At 44.2% G+C, this 22,753-nt stretch overlaps 2 protein-coding genes across 4 annotated transcripts; both read left to right on the forward strand.

Moving 5' to 3' along the window:
- The first annotated feature begins 1,601 nt into the window (after nucleotides 1–1,601).
- On the forward strand, nucleotides 1,602–4,636 carry gorab (golgin, rab6-interacting). Its single transcript, XM_062452744.1, has 5 exons — nucleotides 1,602–1,891; nucleotides 2,051–2,366; nucleotides 2,486–2,587; nucleotides 2,727–2,867; nucleotides 3,122–4,636. Exons 1-5 carry the CDS (start codon nucleotides 1,837–1,839, stop codon nucleotides 3,579–3,581), a joined length of 1,074 nt encoding a protein of 357 aa, XP_062308728.1. The 5' UTR covers nucleotides 1,602–1,836; the 3' UTR covers nucleotides 3,582–4,636.
- A 4,368-nt stretch (nucleotides 4,637–9,004) lies between these two features.
- On the forward strand, nucleotides 9,005–16,662 carry prrx1b (paired related homeobox 1b). Of its 3 annotated transcripts, none has more exons than XM_062452730.1 (5): nucleotides 9,005–9,766; nucleotides 12,536–12,711; nucleotides 13,868–14,049; nucleotides 15,390–15,455; nucleotides 15,682–16,662. In XM_062452730.1, exons 1-5 carry the CDS (start codon nucleotides 9,520–9,522, stop codon nucleotides 15,812–15,814), a joined length of 804 nt encoding a protein of 267 aa, XP_062308714.1. In that variant the 5' UTR covers nucleotides 9,005–9,519; the 3' UTR covers nucleotides 15,815–16,662. The 3 variants fall into 3 exon arrangements, with proteins under 3 accessions (XP_062308714.1, XP_062308713.1, XP_062308711.1); XM_062452729.1 differs by having other exon boundaries at nucleotides 9,008–9,766; nucleotides 15,390–15,451; XM_062452727.1 differs by lacking the exon at nucleotides 15,390–15,455 and having other exon boundaries at nucleotides 9,009–9,766.
- The last annotated feature ends 6,091 nt before the right edge of the window (nucleotides 16,663–22,753 follow it).

Here is a 22,753-nt window from a genome sequence, read left to right on the forward strand (position 1 = left end):
GGGGGGGGAGAAGGGTGACCCTTACATGTCCTAGAAGGTCATTTCCATAATGAGGCCTTTGGTCCCCCCAAGACCTCTGGCAATTAGGGATCCAAGGCTTTCCCATCCTGCCCTGCCCTGACACAGCAAACACACTCTAAATGACCAGCAAGCCCCCTCCGGCCTCTGGACCCATACCTCTGTCTCCTTCAAGCCCTTCTGTGGTGTTTTGCCTTTTAACTCACCCGTAATTGGCCCCCAGATGCATGAAAGATGTGGAGGCTAGTTTTTATTAGTTTCCAAGAGGGGATTATTGTGTTCTTTCACTCTGAGAACTCAGAGAGTCCCACACGAATTCATCTGGACGTTGGCAGTGACCTAACTGACAGAAAGGCACAGATGTACATACACACATGTTGTGTCTGGGGAAGCATGGACTTTTTGATGATTGATAATGTTATAGTGGGATGTGCACTCAAAATCATAGGGCAGCCATCACCGTAATAGAAATAATCAATTAATCTCAGGGACTGTATTTAATTATAGGTCTTTAAGTGTGTTCTGAAGTGCTATGACACGTCATGAAAAGGAACAAAGTCATGAACACAACCTGTGTCCTGTTTTCATTCTGTATATACAGTATGTAGCCTAATAACTGCTGCTTTTAACTTTTAATTTTCGATATAGTTATGATTGGAAACGTAAGAGGACTAGAGAGTTTTCTAAAATCGTAGAATTAATTAATAAACGTAAAAACGTCAGGCACATTTACGGCTCTTTCCATATTACACCTCTGTTAGCTTGCCACAGAAGAATTCCCACGACACAGAACACAAAAAAAAGTTTTAATAACCTTTAAAACACTTTGAAATCAATATTGAGTGGAATAATAAAAAACGAATTTTACTAACTTTTGCATTCCTCTATTCTTCATTGGCTATAGAAAAACAGTTTCCCACAAACTTTTATACCAGCTAAAAAGCTTTTTTATATACCAAAAGATGTATGTTTAATGAACATAATCCATATAGACCTCTGACAAAAGACCTTGCTAGCTACAAATCATAGGATGAAAACTTGTCTTGGAACTCAGCCCAATCGTGATGTCTTGATCTGGAATCAACGCAAAGTTTCATATCAAATAGACGCTGTCTATGCGTTTTTTACATTACCCCTCTGATTTATAAACACACCGCCTGAATTTCGAGCTGCTAAACAGCTCTAATTCTTTCATTAACCTCTGACCTGCTCTCTGACCCAAACAGGTATAGGCAGTAAACAGCTTGTGGTGATTACAGGGTCAATGTGAATAGCTTTAAGTAAATTAGTTAACAAATGTGAACTGAAAGACAAACTGGTCGTTTTCATATGTTAATTCATATGTTTACTATTAGTGATGTTTTCATTCGTTATTTCTTAATCAATATGTGACGCGATTCAATCTGTCCCTGCACGGTGTCCCTGCACGGTGTCAACTTCATAAAATGCTCTCTAGTCCATGATTGTAGCACCTAAACATGTGCCAGGTACTTTGAAAGAAAAGAAAATCGGAAAAATCCACGGTAAATCGTTGTATTTTCAAATTCCTTGTAATGTATATTATTCAGTCTAAATAGCTATCAAAAGATGAAATGATCTGGAAAATTTGCTTCGATTTAATCAGGCATATTCTTGGGTCTTATACCGCTGGTCCTCTTTGGGGTCTTTAACGTGGCATCAGTAAACAAAGATGGCGGACCATAGAAAAGTTTTGTTGCAATATCACTGATTTAAAGCAATACTTTAAGATTGGATTGTGGTTTCTTGATAAAAACCTTACATTTCTGATCACAGAAGTAAAGTAATATAGGGCTTGAAATGGCTGGATGGGCCGGTTTTTCTGACGAGGAGTTACGAAGATTACAGCAGAAAGGTAAGCTGATTTGCGCTGTGCGTTTAGCGAGACCAGCACTTTAATTACCTTAAAATCTAAGTTTTCAGTAAGAAATAACTAATCAATGCGTATGTGGAATAATCTCGATGTAATCATTCATGTCAATGCCCGTGTGTTATTTCTCAATAACGTTACCAGACCAGGCGGTGTCTGCAGCTTTAGGCGGTCGCGGGAGGAGACCTACTCCAACTAATCGGAGTCGGCAGCAATTGCAACGAGAGAAAGCCCTTAAGTTTGCCGCAGAGCAAAAGAGTGGACCCGGGATGTCTGCACTACCACCGGAGCAGAAGCTCGCCATGCCCCCACCACAACCTGTGAAACAACCTGTTGCCACCGTGAAGCCGGTGGAGGAACCGAGGGTGAAAGTAGAGACCGTGGTTGCTAATCATGACCCAGCGCCAGTAGAAGAAACGACACCGATTGCAATAGAATTGGAAAAACAGGAAGCGGAATCGTTAGTAAAAACAAAAAAGATTCTGACGCGCAGAACTGTTTAGAGACCCATACAGTGTGTCAGACTTTTGTATTCATGATCCTTGTCTGTTTTTTCTTCTTCTGTTATTTGTATAACAGGCGGGAAAAGACTCGTATGGAACAGCTGCAGGAGGACCAAAAGATGATGGAAGCGAAAAATAAGCGCAAGAAAGCTCTCCTCACAAAAACCATAGCTGAAAAGTAAGAACCCATCCCATAATTTCCCCAATAACTCTTTACTGTGTCACCAGTGACAACTACACGATCGAAACTTGCTTTTGGAGAGTTTTAAGTGTGTCGGTCAGCTAAGCGCCTAACGACAAACGCGTCCTGCCCTCAGGTCCAAGCAGACCCAGGCGGAGGCGGTGAAGCTGAAGAGGATCCAGAAGGAGCTACAGGCCCTGGATGACATGGTGTCTAACGACATCGGGATCCTGAGAGGGAGGATAGAGGAAGCTAGCTGGGATTACAACGCTGCAAGGTAAAGTACCTTACAGAGAACATTCTCTCCTCACTTGTCGCTCACAGCTGTGAATGTACATGGTTTATTCCCGTTTCTCAAAATACCTGGAAACACTGCCCTCTACAGGAACTTAGAAAACCGTATTATCCCATGTAGACCAACCTCTGACACACAGTGCCACGCATTCTACCTCTGATCTCAAAAAAAAAAACCAGCTACCTCTCTAAATCCGAAAAAGACAAAACAATCTTAAACGGGTGATTGTGCTCTAGGAAGCGCTACGAGAAGGCGGAGACGGAGTACGTGGCGGCCAAGCTGGACCTCCACAGGAAGACGGAGGTGAAGGAGCAGCTGACGGAGCACCTGTACGCCATCATCCAGCAGAACGAGCTGCGCAAGGCCAACAAGCTGGAGGAGCTGATGCAGCAGCTGCACCTCCACACCACAGAAGAAGAACCGAAGGAGGAGCAGCAAGAGAAGAAGAAGGAGGAGGAGAAAATGAATGGTAATACCGCAGAGGAGAAGCTCCAGGAAGAAGGGGCTGTCGTGGACCAGTCTGTGCGGGATCAGGTGTCCATGGCAGGCACGCAGGCTGAAGCTCGAGTGGATGGCACCACGGTCCATAAAGACTGCCCCCCAGTGTCGGAACCAAAGGCGAGGGACCAGGACTGTAAAATAGCTGACGGTGCCCCCATGGGGCAGACGGAGGCTCCAGCAGCATCCGCCTCCTGATGCTGGCTGGGTGGGGTGGTGGAGGGGAGGGCCACATCTATGAGAGCTGCTTGTCGACGTTCACGTCCCCCATTCAGAGTTGTTTGAACGTAGGGGTACGGCACAGGATGGTCTGTAAAATACATCTTTCCTGCCTCAATATACTCAACACTAAAAACGTTCAACTAGACACTACATTCTCCATTCCTGTCATATTTACGGTGTTCCTGTTGTTTGATTGGAACTCCAATTGTAATCTTTTTATTTTATATAATGTACCCCCTTCCCCTGTCCCGCTAAACACTCTGTAATCATTTGGAAGGCGGTTGCATTTGTATTTTGTTACTGCCTGTCTGTGTCGCTTGTTCTTATTGTGGCTGCTTTAAAAATCCTCTCGCCTCCAGCACTTTGTCTCAACAACACGTGGCTTTACATCCAACTGTATGTGAATGTTGTCTTCCCAAGCAAATGTTCAACTTAAAGACTCACCATTTAAGATTGTTTTGTCTTTGCAGTCAAACTGAGAGCAGTATATCGTGTTAGCTCCCTTTTAAGTTATTTTGTATAAAAGAAATGGATTATGGTCACGTCTATCGAAATCCCTGATTAGTTTTGTGTATGTACAAAGTTCCACTTTGAAAGCAGTTTTTATTTTTGTAACCTTGTGCTCAGGCAGTGAATTTAGTTTAAAGGCATGCATCTGGAATGTGCCTCCTAAATGGTAAGGTGATATCTCATAATGTATGCTCTGCAAGGAAAGTGTTTCTCAGCATGTATTTCTACACCGTTGTGGCCTTTATAGAATAATTTATTTTCTCGGTTATGTTATCGAACACTTTCAACTGTTGCATCCAACGTCTGTTTTTGTATTTGAAATTGAGCTCTACCATCTTGTTTGTCAGGCTAGCAGATTGTACATTTTGTGTACATTTTGTGTCTCTATGGTTTCAGTCAGATGCCAATTTTGTATTCAAATGGGTTTATATAATTGTATTTATATGTATAGGTATGTGTCTGGGATCCATCACTGAGTTGTGTTTTTATAATATGAACAAAAATAAAATGAATCAATAGTCTAGCCTAGACTGTATGCTGTCATTTCGATCGAATTAAATTAAAGCTACCTTTGGAAACTGTAAATTGGTACTAATCTCTATCTTTTTTTATAGGCTTTAAGTGTAGTAATGTGTCCGAGTTAAACAAATTCCGTGAATCTTGTGGTTCGAGGAGGAATTTACGGAGAATAGTTTCGAACTCCCATTGCTTTTTTAAAGTCATTTTAAAGCGCAGTAAGTGTTCTGTAAACCGCTTTGAGATTTTACTACGCTTTGGTCACATCTGGTCGTCTGAACAAGAGACTATAAACTCTTTTAATTAGTTAGCGAGTAGTGAGTGACCAGTGAATACTCCCAGCACCTCGAAGGTCAAGGGTTAAATAACTTTGATATCCCGATATCATGGCTTGTCTCAAACATATACTTCTCAGTCCATTTAAAATGTAGCTTAGATCAAAATATGACATAATATCAAACGGTTCAACCTATCCGCGGTTTTGGTCAACCTAATCGTATCTGCAGCGTAATGATGCGGTGATTATGCGGAGGTCCATACAAGCTAAGGCTTTAACAACAAGAATTGGAAATGCATTTTCAATTCAGTTTTGTGGGGCCGTAGGCTCGACATCAGAGGGCGGCGGATTTCCAAAGAAATGTGTGATTTATGTGGCGCTAGAATCCCCAGACAGGTCGAGAAAGGCCCTGTAACACGAGAGCCCGCGACTGAAAAAAACAGTGTGGTCAACTTTTACTCAAAATCTTCACCATATGGCTCGTCTGTTATTGAATCTTGACCTTGACTCTGCGTGTAGGCCTACCCGAAATAAAATGTACTAATTAGATCTGCATCCATCATTAATATGTTACTGCATGTTTGAAGGTGTGGATTTTCCATGTCGAAGAAGACAAGCCATTACGTGCATGTCTGTAAGTATATTTACATATAGATATAAAAATATATTACACACTTTTTACCATAATTTCATGATCGGTCAACACGTAACCATAGGCCTACTACAAGTTAATTTGATCCCCACGTCCCAATTCTATGAAGTTGTATGAAGGCTATTGGCGCCTTCATTTTGATATTTAGAAAGACACTTTAAGCAGTAGCAGACTATTTTACAAAACAATAGCTTAATAAAAAATAAAATAAACAATTACACGGATCTATAAACTAGCCTATTTGATTTAGGCCTACAGCTGATTTAGAGTTTGTTAAGAAATGTGAACGTAGCTAAGCCATAAGAGGTCTGTGTGTGATTAATGGGCTTGGTTTTTTCCCCAAATAAAAACTCACACTTGAGACTAATGTGTTTTCTTATGTTGTTTATTCAGTAGTGCCTAATGCCTCGGTACCTTGGCCTTGGCTGAAGCATTTGCCCCAGACACGCTGCATGGTCTCGGCCGGACTGCGTGCAGTGCAGTGCTGTCCAATGACCCTTGGTGCTGATTGGGGTAGCGCGTTGGCCCCTGTCCGCCTTTATTTCCCTAATTGAGAGTAAATGACCTGCTTGTTGACTCTCTACATCCTGTGCGGAAAACCATATGTTGCAGACACACTCCCTCAGCCATGATTGCGGCGACAAGGGAATTCTCATCGTCAGGACCGTTGAAGTGCTCATTAAAACAGTGGTGGGCAGAAACGCAAAATATGTCATGAGAAATGTATCATAGGAGCGCTTTGATATTATCGAGGAAACCCAGTGGGAGTTAACTTCTTTTTGTAAATGTTTTAAATGACCACATTCGTCCTATATACAGCCAACAGATAGCACACCACAAGCGTGTGTTTTTCTTGGTGCCTCATCATTCGTGATTCTAATTTTTGATCTCAGTCACATCCTAGGTTATGAAAATCGAGTTGAATTAGGGTTATAAACATATGCGATAGAGTTTGGCCATTGTTTCAGCGCTCAACACGGAGAAGCACTAATTGCAAACTGCCTGTGGTGTTCCGACATAAAAAGCAATCTGCTCTTGATTAAACAACACGTCGAGTTTACAAAGCATTGCGCGTGTGAAATTAATTCACCCGCGCTGATTCTGATTAGAAAGCCAACCACTGATGTTGCCATTTTCTGTAAGCAGTGGCTTACATCTCGTAAAAATCCTGGAAAATACATTTAGATTTATGCGTTTTTTTCTGTTGTACACATTTAAAATAGTATTCTGATTGCACGTTTATATGTTTACTTACAAATGTGAAACGTTTTAATTATAAAATCAGTCACTCAGCTCCTTAAAATAAAGCGTATGATGTAAGTACAAATAAAATGCTTGATGGCTTTATCCACTCAACATTGCCTTTTTGTGTAGTATGAAGTATTTAACAATTGATTTAGGTGGATACTTTCTTTGTTATCTGGTGCACTTTATGTAAAATACAATGCGAAACAGGCCTTATTTCAGAAATAACCAATAAAGGAACGGTGTTCACAATTGTGTCACAATTTTATGTCTTCAAGTTCGAATACCGCAAGTTCGGAGAATGGAACATTACTGAACTGAAAGGTATTATCCTGGGGTACAGACTTTGCTTCATTTCGGTCTGAAATAAACTTAAATCTCCATGTTTATGTGTACATTTGGCTCAAATCAAACCGGTTACTATATGGCATTTTCTTATTCAAGCTAATTAACCTTTTTCTCTAAACAGGAACCGTTAACGAGGTTTAAAAACGGTAACGTTAATGACCTGCCGTTACACACCTATGTACCCAACATAATACTTTGTGCGCCTACTAAATATTGGATTTTATGATAAATTGTTCCAAATCTGCGCGCTTAAAGATGCACAGAATATGGGGTCGATTGACTGTAAGAATGAAGCTTCACGATTTTAAAGCAAATTAGAGCCTACATGTGATTGATCGTTGGACCATTAGGCTGTCTTATACGCTAAATATAACCTTTATAGTCTACAATATTTTGGTTGGTCTAAACATCCGAATCAGTCAAGTAGCCTATGCTGTTCAAATCTTAAATATCCAATTAAAACTATCGGAATCTAACATTTTAATGTAACATTTTATCACCAATCAAAACATGTACATTGTCACATGGTGAAATGTTTGATTTTAGGCGCTTTTCCCTTTTCAATACTGAAACGCATTGCTGTTCCCTCGGCGCTTGCCGTCTCTAACCCGAAAGGTCAGGTCAAACGCAGGATGGCACTCTCCTACGGAATTATTTTGACGTTTCCATTCGATACGGCTCATGCTAGCAATACGAGCAAATAGGTCCACTTTCTGGTGGAATTCTTTAACGCGGAGTGAAATGAGAATAAAGCTTTTAGAAGAAGTTAGGCTGAGACTATTTTGGAGGCTTTCTGCGCTGGCACCGCACTGGACTCGTAGGCAGGAAAAGAGAATCTGGAGGGAAAACTAATGATGAAAAAGTCTACTCTATCCCTGCGCCTTCATTAAATACATGGAAAGAACGAGAGCAGCACATCTGGATTCAATCCGCGTCCCTTTGATGGCATCAAGTGTTCCTTTCCCAGATCAGGGGCTGGAAGCTACGGGATGTCTATGGCAGCTTGGAGCCTGAAGTCTACTCTTGCCATCTGAACACATGGACCCCCCCTCTCCTCCTCCTCCTCTCTCCATTTCTTCATTCCTCTATCCCATCCCCTGCTTATCCCCCCCTGTCAAGACCTTCGGTAAATTGAACTCGGATTCCAAACAGAATTCACCTAACGCGAGTTCTAACGTAAATATGTGTTTCGCCAGCATCTGATGAAGGCCTATCACAATTAACTGCTGTAATATTTTGTTTTATTCAAACGAGAAACACTAGGCTATTTGTATCGTTGATTTACTAATCAGACTTTGATGACTGTTTTCCAAGGGAATGTGTGAATAATAGTAATTATACATGAAATATACGGGCTCTCTAAACTTGAAAGGGGCAATGTAGTGAAAAGGCCTCCGTTTGCCCATAGCCTACTCTCTCTCAGCGTTTCCCAAGATCTGAATACATGTGAAACTGAATCCCAGTAAGAGATTTGGTTAGCAATTCGAATACGCGGATATTTAAAATCCATCCACAGGCTATTTCATCAGGCCGGGTGATAATGACCCGCCCCACACACACACACCCAAACGCTATCATCTTCGCTAAAACTCTTAGCGAGGGGGGTGGTGGGGCAGATCGCAAAGACTGGAGCGCAGGGGCCTGTGAAACGTCAGACACGGCATAAAGGCATCGCCACATAATTAGGGACTCCTATTAGAGACCATCCACCATTCCAAGGGCTCACACGTTTCATATTCTCCCCGGTTGTTGCAGGCATCCGCAGCGTGCCAGCGTGCGACTGGTTTGAAGTAGCCTACTACAGAGCGAGAGGGAAATTGAGAGAGAGGGGGGGGGGGGGGACAGAGAGCGTGAGAGAGGGAGAAAGAAAGAGAGAGAGAGGTTGAGGTAGAGAGAGAGAGAACGGCCAGCCTCCCCGCGCCTAGCTGAGCTGAGCCGAGCCAGCTTCACGCACATAGGAGCGCATCTGTTTGGGATCAGCAGTTTCTGCTAAGCTCAGTCAGTTGTAACCGAGAGTCAACAGGAGTGGGAAGTGGAAGATAAGTTTTTGTGTGGACTTCTTGAGTTCCCAGACACGGGACGCATTTGTTTTGTGACCTATTTGTTGTTTACGCTTCCGAATGGACGGACGGGATGGTTTTTCTGTGATCGGGAAAACCAGATGAACAGAAAAGCTTTTTTTCTCCGCCTCTCAAAGTAATTTTAATGCTATTGAGGCTGGATGTAAGCAAACGTCGTTTTGCTTGGAAAACTTAAGGTCTACCCTGCTGGCTTGGAGGCGTTGTTTGTGCGTTCTGTATTCGAGGATCTATTTGGCTCGCTTATTGTAATTGCTCAGTTTTTCACTACTGTATCACATTTGCGTCATGACTTCTAGCTATGCACATGTAATGGACAGGCAAGCAACGATATCAAACCGCCTGGAGAGCCCGATTACTTCTAATCTGGAAAACCTGCAAGCGAAAAAGAACTTCTCAGTGAGCCACTTGTTGGATCTGGAAGAGGCCGGGGAAATGGTTGGGACCCAAGCGGACGAGAGTGTCGGCGAGGCGGGGAGGAGTATGCTGGAGTCCCCGGGACTGACCAGCGGGAGCGACACCACTCAACAGGAGAGTAAGTGAGAAGTGTATCCCTTAAGGGCAGTTTCTTATGGCCACAGACATTTAAGTGGCGATTACCACATATCATTTGGTTATCAAATGTACATGTAAATTTGGATTTGTATAGAAACTATGGGCAGAGTGAGATTGGAGTGTTTTGATGAGCCGCTTAATCTGAGAGGGCATCTTCGTAGGGTTAAGTACTGCTCTGACTTATGGTCAAAATGACAGACTGACCACAATGCATTTATTTTCATTAAGAAGGCCTCTTGGCCAGTCCTCCTGTGTAGATACCTGGTCTGTTGAAACGATCACGCATGGACTGAATCGTGATGGGGGTAATTAATCATCTCTGACGGCTACTTTAAAAGGCCATTAATTTAACATTAGGACTTTGATGTCAACGAAGTATGGCGACGTTGGTCGATATGGTCAGTAAAATACAGGTCAGGCTTTACAATGATAAATCAAAACACGACCATTGAGACATCCACAATTGTTGTGATGGACTCCATGGTTCAGCCTGCAACGTGGTTTGTCTAGAACTCCTTAAAAAGTGGGAAATAGTCGACTCAAGTAAACTTGGATACGCCCCAGTAAAAGCAATAGAACATTGCTTCCCGACTCGGCCCTGCCGTTGAGAGAGTAAATAAACGCGTCAGTCTCGAGCGATACGCTCTCATATTCAAAGTCATTTGGAGAGGCTGACAGAAACGTTAGGGTTTAATGACTGTTATTGTTATTTTACTGGTAAATCGGACCGGTGTGAGAAATATGCAGGAGGAAGTGCCGAGCTTACATCGATAATTCACAGTTATTTCGCTTGTCAAACAATTTCAGAATATTTACACCTAATCATTTGTCATAATTAAATGTGTTAGCCGGTCACAGGTCTAACAATTATGAGATCATATTACATAATGCAATTCGGGCTCTTTTGTTAAGAATAGTCTGAATAGATTTGTAAGCATAGTTAATCATTTGGATGTTTAGTCTTGGTTTTGTAAACACATAAACACACAGTTTTGGTCATTGTTAAACTGTTGTTTCTCAAAGAATATTTGATTTGACTAGACTACAAATCATGTAAATTATTGTCAAGTAGGCCTAAACTTTCTAAAACATAATTAAGATTTTTCTGATTCAGACCCTGTCAGATTTATTTTTTAAATTAAAGTTCTTCAGATTTCTAAATATGTACATAACAAATGGATTATGTAACTTCTATCTAAACGTTTTTAGATGCAGTCTAACAACATTTTAGATTAAACATTTCTATAGACTATTGCAAATGGGAGAGAGACTGCTAAGAACTAAGCAAATCAGAATTATTTTGGCAAACTTTATGTGCTGTAGCCTATATTATTTCATACTAAACTGATTTAATCCAAATGCAAAATCTTCGATTAGCACATTTGTGATTTGCACAGATTTATTGCCGTTAATAAAGTTATAATGAATTAGCTGTATACTTTTGTAGTTGTCTTGTCTGACGGCCTGTCTTCACATGCAGGCCAGACAGACCACAACTCAGAGAATTATAGTAGGAGTGTTTAGGAACAAATTCAACTAAATTTAACTAACTGACAAAACACCATTCACACGTATTCTGTTATATTTGAATTTACGTTAAAATTGGCTGTTTCCAATTATTGTGCTTAAGCGTCAATGTGGACGTCCAACTATGTTGATTATTTTCGTCTTGCTGATAATAACTATGAAAAGGGTCATTATTTTACTTATCCAAAGACTTGAACCGTGGAGCTTAGCTGGTGCTTAAGATACATGCTTCTTTTGAGATGCTTAAACACACCAGTTCACATTTAATTCATAACCGTTTAAAACATATTCGATCGAGATTACTTTTAAAACCTGGCAAAACAGAAATGACTTGACAGGCGCGTGAGACAACATAGTCATACAAAGATTGAGGAATGTCGGTCCAACATTTATTGAGAATAAATACAGCATTAAAATGGTTGTCTAGACAGGAGGAGGTAACGTATACTGTGGATTTATTGTTGGTCTTATAGTCAACGGTACATTTCACACGTTTTGGAACAGTCAAATTAAGGCCTGCATAGTTCATTAATTCGATTTTGTAAACAGCTTATATTTTATTGCAATTGTGTCTTCTTTTTTTACCGAGGAAAATTAGCATGACCTAGAAAAAAATATGTAAGAACAATACATAAAAACTTAAAATTAGGAGCCATTTTGGATTAGTTAGTGCATTTGTTCGAACGTCGTCCTGGAAAGTTCAGAGGTTTCGATGTAAACGTGTTTCTTATAAACATGCCCAGTCAATGCGGTGACTTTATTGATATACTAAAGTAGTCCACTTCCTCTTGATTACTCGAAACATATTACGTTTGTGGACTTGCCCTGGTCGAGTTTGGACGTTTTTAAGAAATCGAGAAAACTACCCGAAACTGGAATTCTTTCTTTGTGTTTATACTTTACTGGCAACTGTGGGCCTCAGTTGGAGAGAGGGGCATCCTCTGAGACAGGGCAGATACCAGGAGTAAGGATAATAAAGAGAGGTGGTGACTGACAGAAGAGGGCCTCTCTCAACATGGTGACAACAAACAGCCCAATGGTGACACAGGGGAGATAACACAGAGAGCGTTGGATACACTCGATGACAGGGCAGTCTTGGCATGAGAGAGAGAGAGAGATATGTGTGCCTTCTTGTTTGTGAGCGTGTGTGTGTTAGCGTGTGCACGTCTCGCCTCGCCCTTTTCTCCGGCGAGGCTCTGACGCGTGTTCCGTGGCCTTGCAGACGAGCAGCTGAACGCGGAGGAGAAGAAGAAGAGGAAACAGAGGAGGAACAGGACCACGTTCAACAGCAGCCAGCTGCAGGCTCTGGAGAGGGTGTTCGAGAGGACACACTACCCCGACGCCTTCGTCAGAGAGGACCTGGCACGCAGGGTCAACCTCACCGAGGCACGGGTGCAGGTACGCTCTTCCTCCTCTCTGAGACTCTCCCCGCCATCTCACCCCCCAGGGCATTACCATGTCCCATCTCAAGAGCCTCGGGACATTCTAAACAACCCATAGAATGTCCTGTTGAGTCTATAGAATGTCCTGTTGAGTCTATAGAATGTCCTGTTGAGTCTATAGAATGTCCGGTTGAGCCCATAGAATGCCCTATAGACATCACGATTCTTCCGTATCCATAAAATGCCATGCAGGATCTAGGAGAGGGTCAAATGTGTCCAAATCACCTGGTTTTCTCAAGATGAACTGCGTTATATTGGTGTGCAGAAGCTTTCTGGGTAAAGCGTGCGTGCAAGCGAGAGTGCTTTCACTCTTTTGCATTCTTTTTGGAGTTTGAGAACATGGATTTGCGGTCACTGTCTATCACTGTAGATCATTTTAATATATTTGATAAAAGGCAGAGGAGAAACAGAGGGTGAGTGAGTTGCAAGAAAGAAATGAAGAGAAAGAGAATGAGAGGAAGAGAAATAGATGGAGAGACAAAAAGAGAGAGAGAGAGAGGGAGAGGAAGGGAGAGAGAGAGAGAGAGAGAGAAGGGGAGACATAGGGAGAGAGACAGAGGGAGGGAGACAGAGAGAGAGGCATAGAAAGAGCGCACATCTGTGATTAATGTGTAGCAGAGAGTGATGCAGAAATCCTTTGATAAAAGAGACTTTGGGCTCATTCCTGAGGTGGTGCGTAACCGGACACTGGGCCCCTCTCAGAGCCCCTCCACTTCCACTGCGTTTAATAACGGATTTGATTTCACAGCGAGGAATAACATTAGCACCTCCAGACAGGGTCCTCCTCTGTTTAGAGAAACAGGAGGATGAGGGGCAGTTACAGATGTGTGGTTTGTGTGTGTTGGTGATCGGTGCTGCATCTGCCCTCAGAGAGAGGAGACAGGCTGCTTGAATGGAGAGTATATACAAATTGTCCTCGATTGCAGGGAGGTCCAAAAACAAGCCCATTGTAGCCTAAATTAACTCACGCACACAATCTTATGGGTTCTTAAGTAATCAAAACCATTTAGGAGCAACGCAAACTTTAAGGATATGGAAGTGATACTTTCAAAGCTGCTGTGAAGTGACTGCATGGTGCCGATAACCCTCCGTGTCCGCTGTTCCGTCCCCAGGTGTGGTTCCAGAACAGGAGGGCAAAGTTTCGCAGGAACGAACGTGCCATGCTGGCTAGCAAGAACGCCTCCCTCCTCAAGTCGTACTCCGGCGACGTCACGGCAGTGGAGCAGCCCATCGTCCCGCGACCCGCGCCGCGCCCAAACGACTACCTTTCCTGGGGTAGCGCTGCTCCTTACAGGTAGACCCCCATCGCCCCCTCGTCCCCCCGTCCGACCATCGCCCCCTCGTCCCCTCCTTGCCCCCCCCGCTCATCCCTCTTTGTCTCACCCGCCCCCTCAAAACACCCAACACAACCGCTCTCCATGCCCCACCCCCCCAGCTCCCTTTCAGCATGCTATGCTGGCTCCTATTCTTGCTTCTCTCCCCCCCCCCCCCCCCCCCCCCCCGCTTAACCTCACCCCTCCTAACCTCTCCCCCCAATCCTCTCCCATATCCCCACCTCACCATGGCCGACCTGGCTGGCCCCGTGTTATTGTTTCATTTCCTCCACTCACATCTGTCCATCTGCTACCTGTGCATACCTTCATATTTACCCTTCAGATCCTTCAGGATGGCACCTGGATCGAATGAAACTGTCACTGTGCTTGACCTTTCGCTTCCATAAACAATAGCAAAGAGTTTATCTGAAGTTTGGTTCAAAGCGACGCTGGAAAAGCATGGGCCTTGTTTGTTTCCATTTCAGCGGTTAGGCTTGCTGGTTGCCATTCAGGTCGTAAATTCCTCTCTCTATCCTTACGTGTTTTTACAACAGTTTGTAAGCAACTTCTCTGAAAGCAGACTTCTTTTTCCAAACAAAAACATGCATGCATCTGCACGAGCAGTCGGAACCACGAAACAAACAGCCCAAGGACAGCGCATGTCTCTAACTAAACTCACCAATCTCTCAGAGCGCTGTGCTTTTCCCCTGTCCCTCCTGTGTGAGGGAGCATGAGGGCGAGCCCAGATCCGATGACCTCTCCTGACGGGGTGATAATCCGAAAACAAACCGTATAAAATCCCCGGGTTGACCTCTGTGATCTTCTCTGCTATGCAACATCAAATAACGAGCGTAAGAGAGTCGCTGGCACTCCACTGGGCAGGATTTTTTGTGACTCTGGTTACATTGGTTATGATTTACAGTAATCCTCCCGTATGAACCTCAGGATAAAATGTCTGACCTTGTCACACGGGCCAAAAGCTCCTGTGAACTTCAGTGCCCAAGGCTCTGGCGGGGCTGTTAGCCTAGCCTAGCCTAGCACAGACAACATTACCTGGATAGAATTAATGCAACTGAACAGACCTGGGTCAGTTACATTGAATTGAATGTTTTGAAGTATTCGAAAGTAGCTTAGGCGCATTTGATTCGGCTCAGTCGGCCCGTACGGGACTGACTTTATGATTTCATGGCACTGGGTGGTGTAAACCAAGTGTACCCAAAGTAGTTGGCGGTGTGTTTGCGAATAATAATTGACCCAGGTCTGCTATTGAAACACACTAATGTGGTGCTAATACATACATCGCCATTTATATATTCTTAAGCTGGTATCCAATGGCGGAGGGAGGGCCAATCCGAGTGCCACAGAAAATACTGCCCTCAGAAAGCAAGTACTCTTTCTACTTTTCTACATGTGGTTCCTTTTTTTTCTTTTTTTTGGTAACAAGTGTCTTAATACTTGAGTGCGTGAAAATAGAGATTTCACGACCGTAAATTAATGTATGCTTTCATCATCTTTTTTTGGGGGGGGGGGGGGAGATTTTTGTGTGACACGATTGGAATGACGGTCGGAACGGTTGATCTGACATGCGCCCTCTGTGCCCCTCTCTCCCCCAGTGCCATGGCAACCTACCCTCCCACATGTTCCAACACCAATACCTCCCAGGGAATGAACATGGCCAACAGCATTGCCAACCTGCGGCTCAAAGCCAAGGAGTACAGCTTAAACCAGGTGCCCACGGTCAACTGAGGGGGGAGAGAGGCGGGGGAGAGGAGAGAGAGAGAGAGAGCGGGGGAGGGAGACTGCAGTGGTGGGGCTGAGATGGGAGAGGGGCTCTCTCTCTCTAACGTCCAACCTCCCCCCCCCTCCTCCTCCTCCCCTCTGTGACTCCCTGGGGACGATCACCATCCGATTTCCCCGCCACGGAATTTGAGCTTGACGTCTCACTGGTCCTGAACTCCACCTCTCTCTCTCTCGACGAACGTGCCACCTATACGCAAACCTGTAGCACCCGACGGATACAGAGAAGCAAGGCCTCCCCCCTGGGGCCTGCCTTCCCCTGAGCACCGCTGATCACTGTACTGACAAGAAAGACATGGAGACAGGGACGTTTTAGACGGCTAGATGAGTAGTTTGCCTTTTTCGATTTTCGGTACGGACTCGATGGAGGACTAGCTTCCAAAGAATTCCGCGGAGAGGCATCCTCCGATCTTGACTCTCTGTGTTTGCCCACCGTGCCCAGGTAAGCGTGCTCAAGAGACCCCTGTGAGGACTACTGGGGATTCGATATCTTCTCTGGGCCACGCTTTGGATAGGATTATAACACCAGACAGGGACCACGAACTCTCCAATCAACAATGACAATATGGACGTTCTATTCAGTGTTAGTTGGAGTGTTGAAACCTATGAATCCTTGCAACAAAGATCCATATTTGATAACATTATTTAGGTGGATCGACGTATTATAAATAGACTGTTTGGTTTTGGTATTATTCGCAAAGTATTATGTCTTTATTGATGTTTTGGGATGTAACAGTATTAAGATGATTACAATATATATAATAAAACATGCTGAAAAGAGACAGCAAACACACATGGCTCCTGGTTGCAAGGGTTCATCCATACATTTGTAGTTATTTTGTTTTCACATTTTTCTTTCCATTTTATACCACTGACAAGCAAACATTTTCAACGCATTTTGATTCATGTAATGGTACCCTATACAGGAAAGGCTCATGTCTTTCTGAACCTGAGACCATAGCCTATCTTCATTTCCTATAATATCCTTTATTTGTAACAGAAAACCTTGTATATTAATAAAATGCATGTCAAGCAATGCAGTCCCCCTGTGTTCGGTTGCTAGGGTGAACAGAGATCTGTCCATAGCAACAAAGAAGATTGCATCTGCTAGACCTACTGGGGGTAAGCCCATATTTCTGACTGCCTTTCAAATATGAACACATTTGAAATATTGTTGTCAATTGAAGCGATAAGTCCAAATTCCATCAACATATTTATTTGATAAAAACCTCTGGATGAATAGGACTTTATATTATGACCCTACTAAATGACAACTTTGTCATGACAAATAGTCAGTCGTAGCTGAAGCCAGTAAATGGACCAGATACCCATAACTGAACAACTATTTATCCGATTACTCCATTTCGAAGCTGGATTTTTCTTTTTCAAGAACGATAAAAGGGTAACTTTATAAAGGGGACCGTTTGGAAGGTTCGCAAGTACCATAAAAAGAGTGATTTACAACTTGAGGACAGCTTCTCCTTTAGAGGAAGCAACTCTGGAAACCTCAGGCAGTTCCTACTCTTCGTTTTTCTGCTGATTACCACGAACTAAACTTTCCATCTTAAAAACAGGTTATTTATGTGCAGGGAAATCCTCTTGCTATTACGAAGGGCCCCAGAGGCCTTGTAGAGCACAAGGCTGTCACTGGAGGTGTTTCAGTTCTGGCCCTTCATAACCTGTCGTAAACAAACATCCATCGGCAAGAACTGACTAGTGCTCCCTGCTAAGAGCTTTCGGGTGTTCGGCAGCCTTCGACAACATCTTCTCCCGCTCCATTTCCGAAGGCTTGTTAGGACTGTGAGTGAGTGGTTGTTTGGCGAGGGCAGCGGGGCAGTGTTGGTCAGCGGTCGATGTTGGTTCTACGGGCGCCCGAGGGGGCAGTTCCAGGGTTGTGTTTGGTATGTATGTCCAGTTCATTCCTCTCCAACCAGGCCCCCATCTCACCTTTCACGGGCAGCGCTGGCTGACCTGAAGTGATACCAGATGTTCAGCCCCCTTTGACCCCCCGCCCTGCGGCCTCCTCCCACCCCCCTGCCCCCCTCCCTCGTACCCCTCGCCCTCCGCACCCCTCGCCCCAGGCCTCGGCCACTCCATCAGGGCTGACAGAGTCCCCTCGGACGGCCGTCTCTCTCCGCCCGCGCTCCTGACATACAAGCACCACCCCCCCCTCCCCTCCACATCTGGACCTCATTACGGAGGAGACAGTTAGAGAGAGGGTGGGGGGGAGAGTCTGCGCGTGTGTGTGTGTGTGTGTGTGTGCGAGTGTGCGAGAGAGAGAGAGCTCAAAAACATTTATACTATCACATTTGTGTGTCTTGTGTCTGTGTGTGTGTGTGTGTGTGCAAGTGTGTGTGCGTGAGAGAGACATTTATACCATCACATACTTTTCTCCCGATGCTATTTCTTTCTTCTTTCCATCTCTCTCCCTTTCTGTCTTTCGCTCGCCCTTCTTCCACGATCATAGCCTCTGTCAGTGCTGTCAGTGCCATAGAATCACAAATACTTTATTAATGAGTGGTTTTTGGAAAGAGCTTTGCGCAGAACCTCCAGATCCAAGAGGACGGAGTGAAATACTGCACAGCTGTTAACAGTGTGTGGTTTGGGTGAACAACCAAAAGAATGTCCTGAGATGTGGAGTTTCCACGCAAAGTCAGGCTGACTGAGGGGCGGCGGTGTTTGTGTGATTAAGTCACTTTTACTACACGCCCTCATAAACACAGATGCACCCATAGGACAGGAGAGAGAGAAGGGGAGCCTTATGAATATGTTTGATTGACTTTGAAGTCAATATTCTGACACTGGCATCTTCGTTTGTTTAGAGCGAGCGTTATTGCGGTTGATTTTGATTGGATTGGAAGCCTGGCCCTATGATGACCATACATGTTAAATCCGTATCAACATGTTGAGATTTCACAGCAAAAAATCGCAAACTCGCTGTTATGGCCTTGTTCTATACTGTGTGAAATTGTTTCTTTTTAATTTGGCAGAGGCCCAAGGACACTACGAAGGAGTGACTAAAACACCAATTATGGTTTTCTGACATGTCGTGTGTTCAGCGACATCGTCAGCATATAATCATCCTGAAATTTCCTCTGGGCAATACATGTTCCCTGACGACAGCCAAACTATTTTAAGTATTCGCTGTTTGAAGGCTTTTATTAGCTGTCCTTGGCTGGAGACGTTTTGCTCATGGATTTCTGAGAGAGATTTGTAGGTGACCAACGCACATCGAAGGCAAAGGGACTTTCCCATTTTCAAAGAATTTTCAAAACATCCCCAAACTGTAAATCTACGCCCACATAAAAAAAAACACTTACTGGACACTTAGACCCGTGAGTCTTCTTTTCCGGACAGACATGACAGTTCACTGACTCATCATCACAAGATGTCAGACTGGAGTTCATCCATACGGACTCTTTCCTGTGATTAGCAACTGTCTCACTCCCTCTGCTGGACGCTGTCTGTCCCTGCAGCTTCTAACAGGTCAGAGAAGAACACGAAACGGACATGTCAGATGGGAGTCAGATGGTTTGGGAGTCGGGCTATTAATCAGAAGGTTGCCAGTTCGATTCCCGGCCGAGCCAAATTACGTTGTGTCGGCAAGGCACTTCACCCTACTTGCCTCGGGGAATGTCCCTGTACTTACTGTAAGTCGCTCTGGATAAGAGCGTCTGCTACATGACTAAATGTAAATGTCACGCAACACATGCAGTAGCAGTCCCTCTGTGAGGACACACTGTACAGACTTTAGCATAAACTCAACTCCTTGTGGGCGATATGCCCAGTTCCATCACAGCTACCAAAAGTTGTACATCGTGATGTAGCAGGCCTGACGTAGCAGACCTGATGTAGCAGGCCTGATGTAGCAGACCTGATGTAGCAGGCCTGATGTAGCAGACCTGATGTAGCAGACCTGACGTAGCAGACCTGATGTAGCAGGCCTGACGTAGCAGACCGGATGTAGCAGACCGGATGTAGCAGACCGGATGTAGCAGACCTGATGTAGCAGGCCTGACGTAGCAGACCGGATGTAGCAGACCTGACGTAGCAGGCCTGATGTAGCAGAACATCAATAACTCAGAGCAGAAGAGCACAGCGTCTCTCATCCATCTGTATTAGGTCGCTAATCCAGACCATACTGACCAGTTGTCTTCATTTAAGGAAACATTACCAGGGTCATCCCTAATCTACGTACATGTGCGTTCGGAAGGATCTGTCTCTGTGTGTGTGCTTGCGTGTGTGTGTTTGCGTGTGTGTGTTTGCGTGTGTGTGTTTGCGTGTGGTGTGTCCGTTTGTCTGTCTTTTGATCATTCTCGTAGTTTACCGTAAGGAATGTGTTTTTTTTGTTTTCCTTTGAAGGCAGGTTTAGTTTTCAGTAATAGTTTTGGTTTTGCTGGCGTTTCTGTGAGTCCCCTGTTTAAATGGGGGGCGAGTTCTGAAATGAATATCATTGTCACATCTTGTGCCAGAGCAAATTCCCCGTCCAAACGAGCAATTTGGAGCCGTCGCCTGCCTTGGAAAATCTGCCTTCAATTTTCCCCCACTGCCAGCATTGCGTGCTCTCTCTCTCTCACTCTCTCTCCTTCTCTCTCTCTCTCTCTCTCTCTCTCTCTCTCTCTCTCTCTCTCTCTCTCTCTCTCTCTCTCTCTCTCTCTGTCTCTCTCCCCCTCTCTCTCTCTCTATCTCTCTCTCTCTCTCTCTCTCTCTCTCTCTCTCTCTCTCTCCGTCTCTCTCCCTCTCTCTCTCTCTCTCTCTCTCTCTCTCTCTCTCTCTCTCTCTCTCTCTCCGTCTCTCTCTTTCTTTCTCTCTCTCTCTCTCTCTCTCTCTCATCTCTCTCTCTCTCTCTCTATCTCTCTCTCTCTCTCTCTCTCTCTCTCTCTCTCTCTCTCACACACACACACACACTTTTAGCAACCCAAAGGGGGTAGGGACCCAAACGCTAACTCCTCGATCTATCTGGCCTGAAGCAGGTGGACCCCAGAGTTTATTTTTGTCTCAATTATCCATTTAGTGTAAGTGGCAGCCACATGATGGAATACATGCAGAGAGGAAATGTTTTTATTATCTTTATTTAACAATGGCATTTAACCTAATACCTGATTAGGTGGCATAAAAGATAGCCATCCTAACTGCTGTGTTTCCTTGTTATTGAAGTTACAGTAGGCTAATTTCCTTTACCATTAGAGTCCCTATGCACATTTGCTTGGTTTTAATTACCTCCCGAGCCCTCTCCGTTTCCAGTGAGGGAACTGTTTCTGCTTTCTGAGCAGAGATTTCTGGCACATGCAGTTCTACTTAAGCCAAGTTTCGAAACGCCATAATTCTCTAACATATGCGCACACATACATGTGTTGGTGTTGTATTCGCATGGACAGTGAACCAAATTTTCAGACTCGTGCCTAAGAATAATTCGAGAGCCTTGTTCAGAACACAACACATGTTGCACATGACAGCTGTGGGAATTACACCTCTGATCATCAGGTATGAGATTCTACTAAGTATTTGCACATCCTGAAAGATGTGCTATAATGTTTTAGCATTGAGACAGAAAGAACTATAGATCGTTGTCTTCACCCAGCAGGATGATAATCTTGTTTCAGTACAATACAGATTATTTCTCACAACGTAGCCCTCAAGTATACATTTCCACAGTTTAATGGGGCCTTTAAATGAGAACCAACTGTTACAAGATTCTACCTCACAAAGTAGTTGCTATTAAACGTTACTGAAGTAATTTAATTCAAATACTAATAGTTCAGCTTTGCTTGTTCCATTCCAGTGTCCTGTTGATGGAATTTCCCCATGCAGTCATGATCGCTCTGAAAACTGAACAGGCGGCCTGGTCCCCAATAAAGAATGTTTCTGTTGATGCAGAGAATTTTCATAATTCCCTCTGTGTGTTCTGTTGCCACCAACTCCTAGGAATTTAGTTTCTGTTTTCCACAGCGACTGAGCCGTGACGGTCTGTAAAGCTGTGTTGAGCCGGTGAGGGAAGTGGAGGAGATGAGTGCAGAGACAGGATGTAATACACTGCGTAATGAGCGAAGGTGAGTGTGGCTCTGAAACAGAGAATGGTGTGTGTTTGTGTGTGTGTGTGAGTGTGTGTGTGTGTGTGTGTGTGTGTGTGTGTGTGTGTGTGTGTGTGTGTGTGTGTGTGTGTGTGTGTGTGTAAGGGGGGTGTATAGGCTTCTTGAGGGCCTCTTATATAGCGAATGACAAGGTGAATTTCAACAAGTCTGTGGCTCAAAGGCGAACAGGGCGGAATGTGATGTATTTCCTGTTTTGTGAGCTCACTCCCCCCCCACCCCCAAGGCCTCAGACCTCTCCCACATCACATGCCTCTTGCGGGTTTCCACGGAAACCAGAGAATTGATAAGTAACCAAACAAATTGAAGGGAGGAGTTTGTTAGGAATGAAATAATATTAACAGTCAGTTGAAAAACGTCTGGCTTCGTCCTGCGTGTCACTAACTATTATGACAACTTCAAACAAACTGCACAGGACTGATGGCAAACTACAGGAAACGTGGGATTATTTACAGCAAAGCTAAGACCGAGGACACACACACATGCACTCATAATCACGCAACAACCACACACACAACACACGTTTTTGTTCACTCATACACACACAACCTCGCCTATACACACACACACACACAATACACATGTATGTTTGCGTTCACTCACACACACACAACCTCCCCTACACAGAAACACACACCACACACCACATATATTTTGGAAGAGAGCCAGCCCAGATCCACGCCTGAGGCTTGATTCCGCCTGGGCCTAATTGGAGTTGGAAGTGAGACGTGAATACCTGAGCTCAGATTATCATTAAGTAATGGGACTTCTCGGTGGAAGTCCTGACAGTGTTTACATC

This window comes from Osmerus eperlanus, chromosome 26 (genome assembly GCF_963692335.1).
Source record: "Osmerus eperlanus chromosome 26, fOsmEpe2.1, whole genome shotgun sequence".
NCBI classification, from domain to species: Eukaryota; Metazoa; Chordata; class Actinopteri; order Osmeriformes; family Osmeridae; genus Osmerus; species Osmerus eperlanus.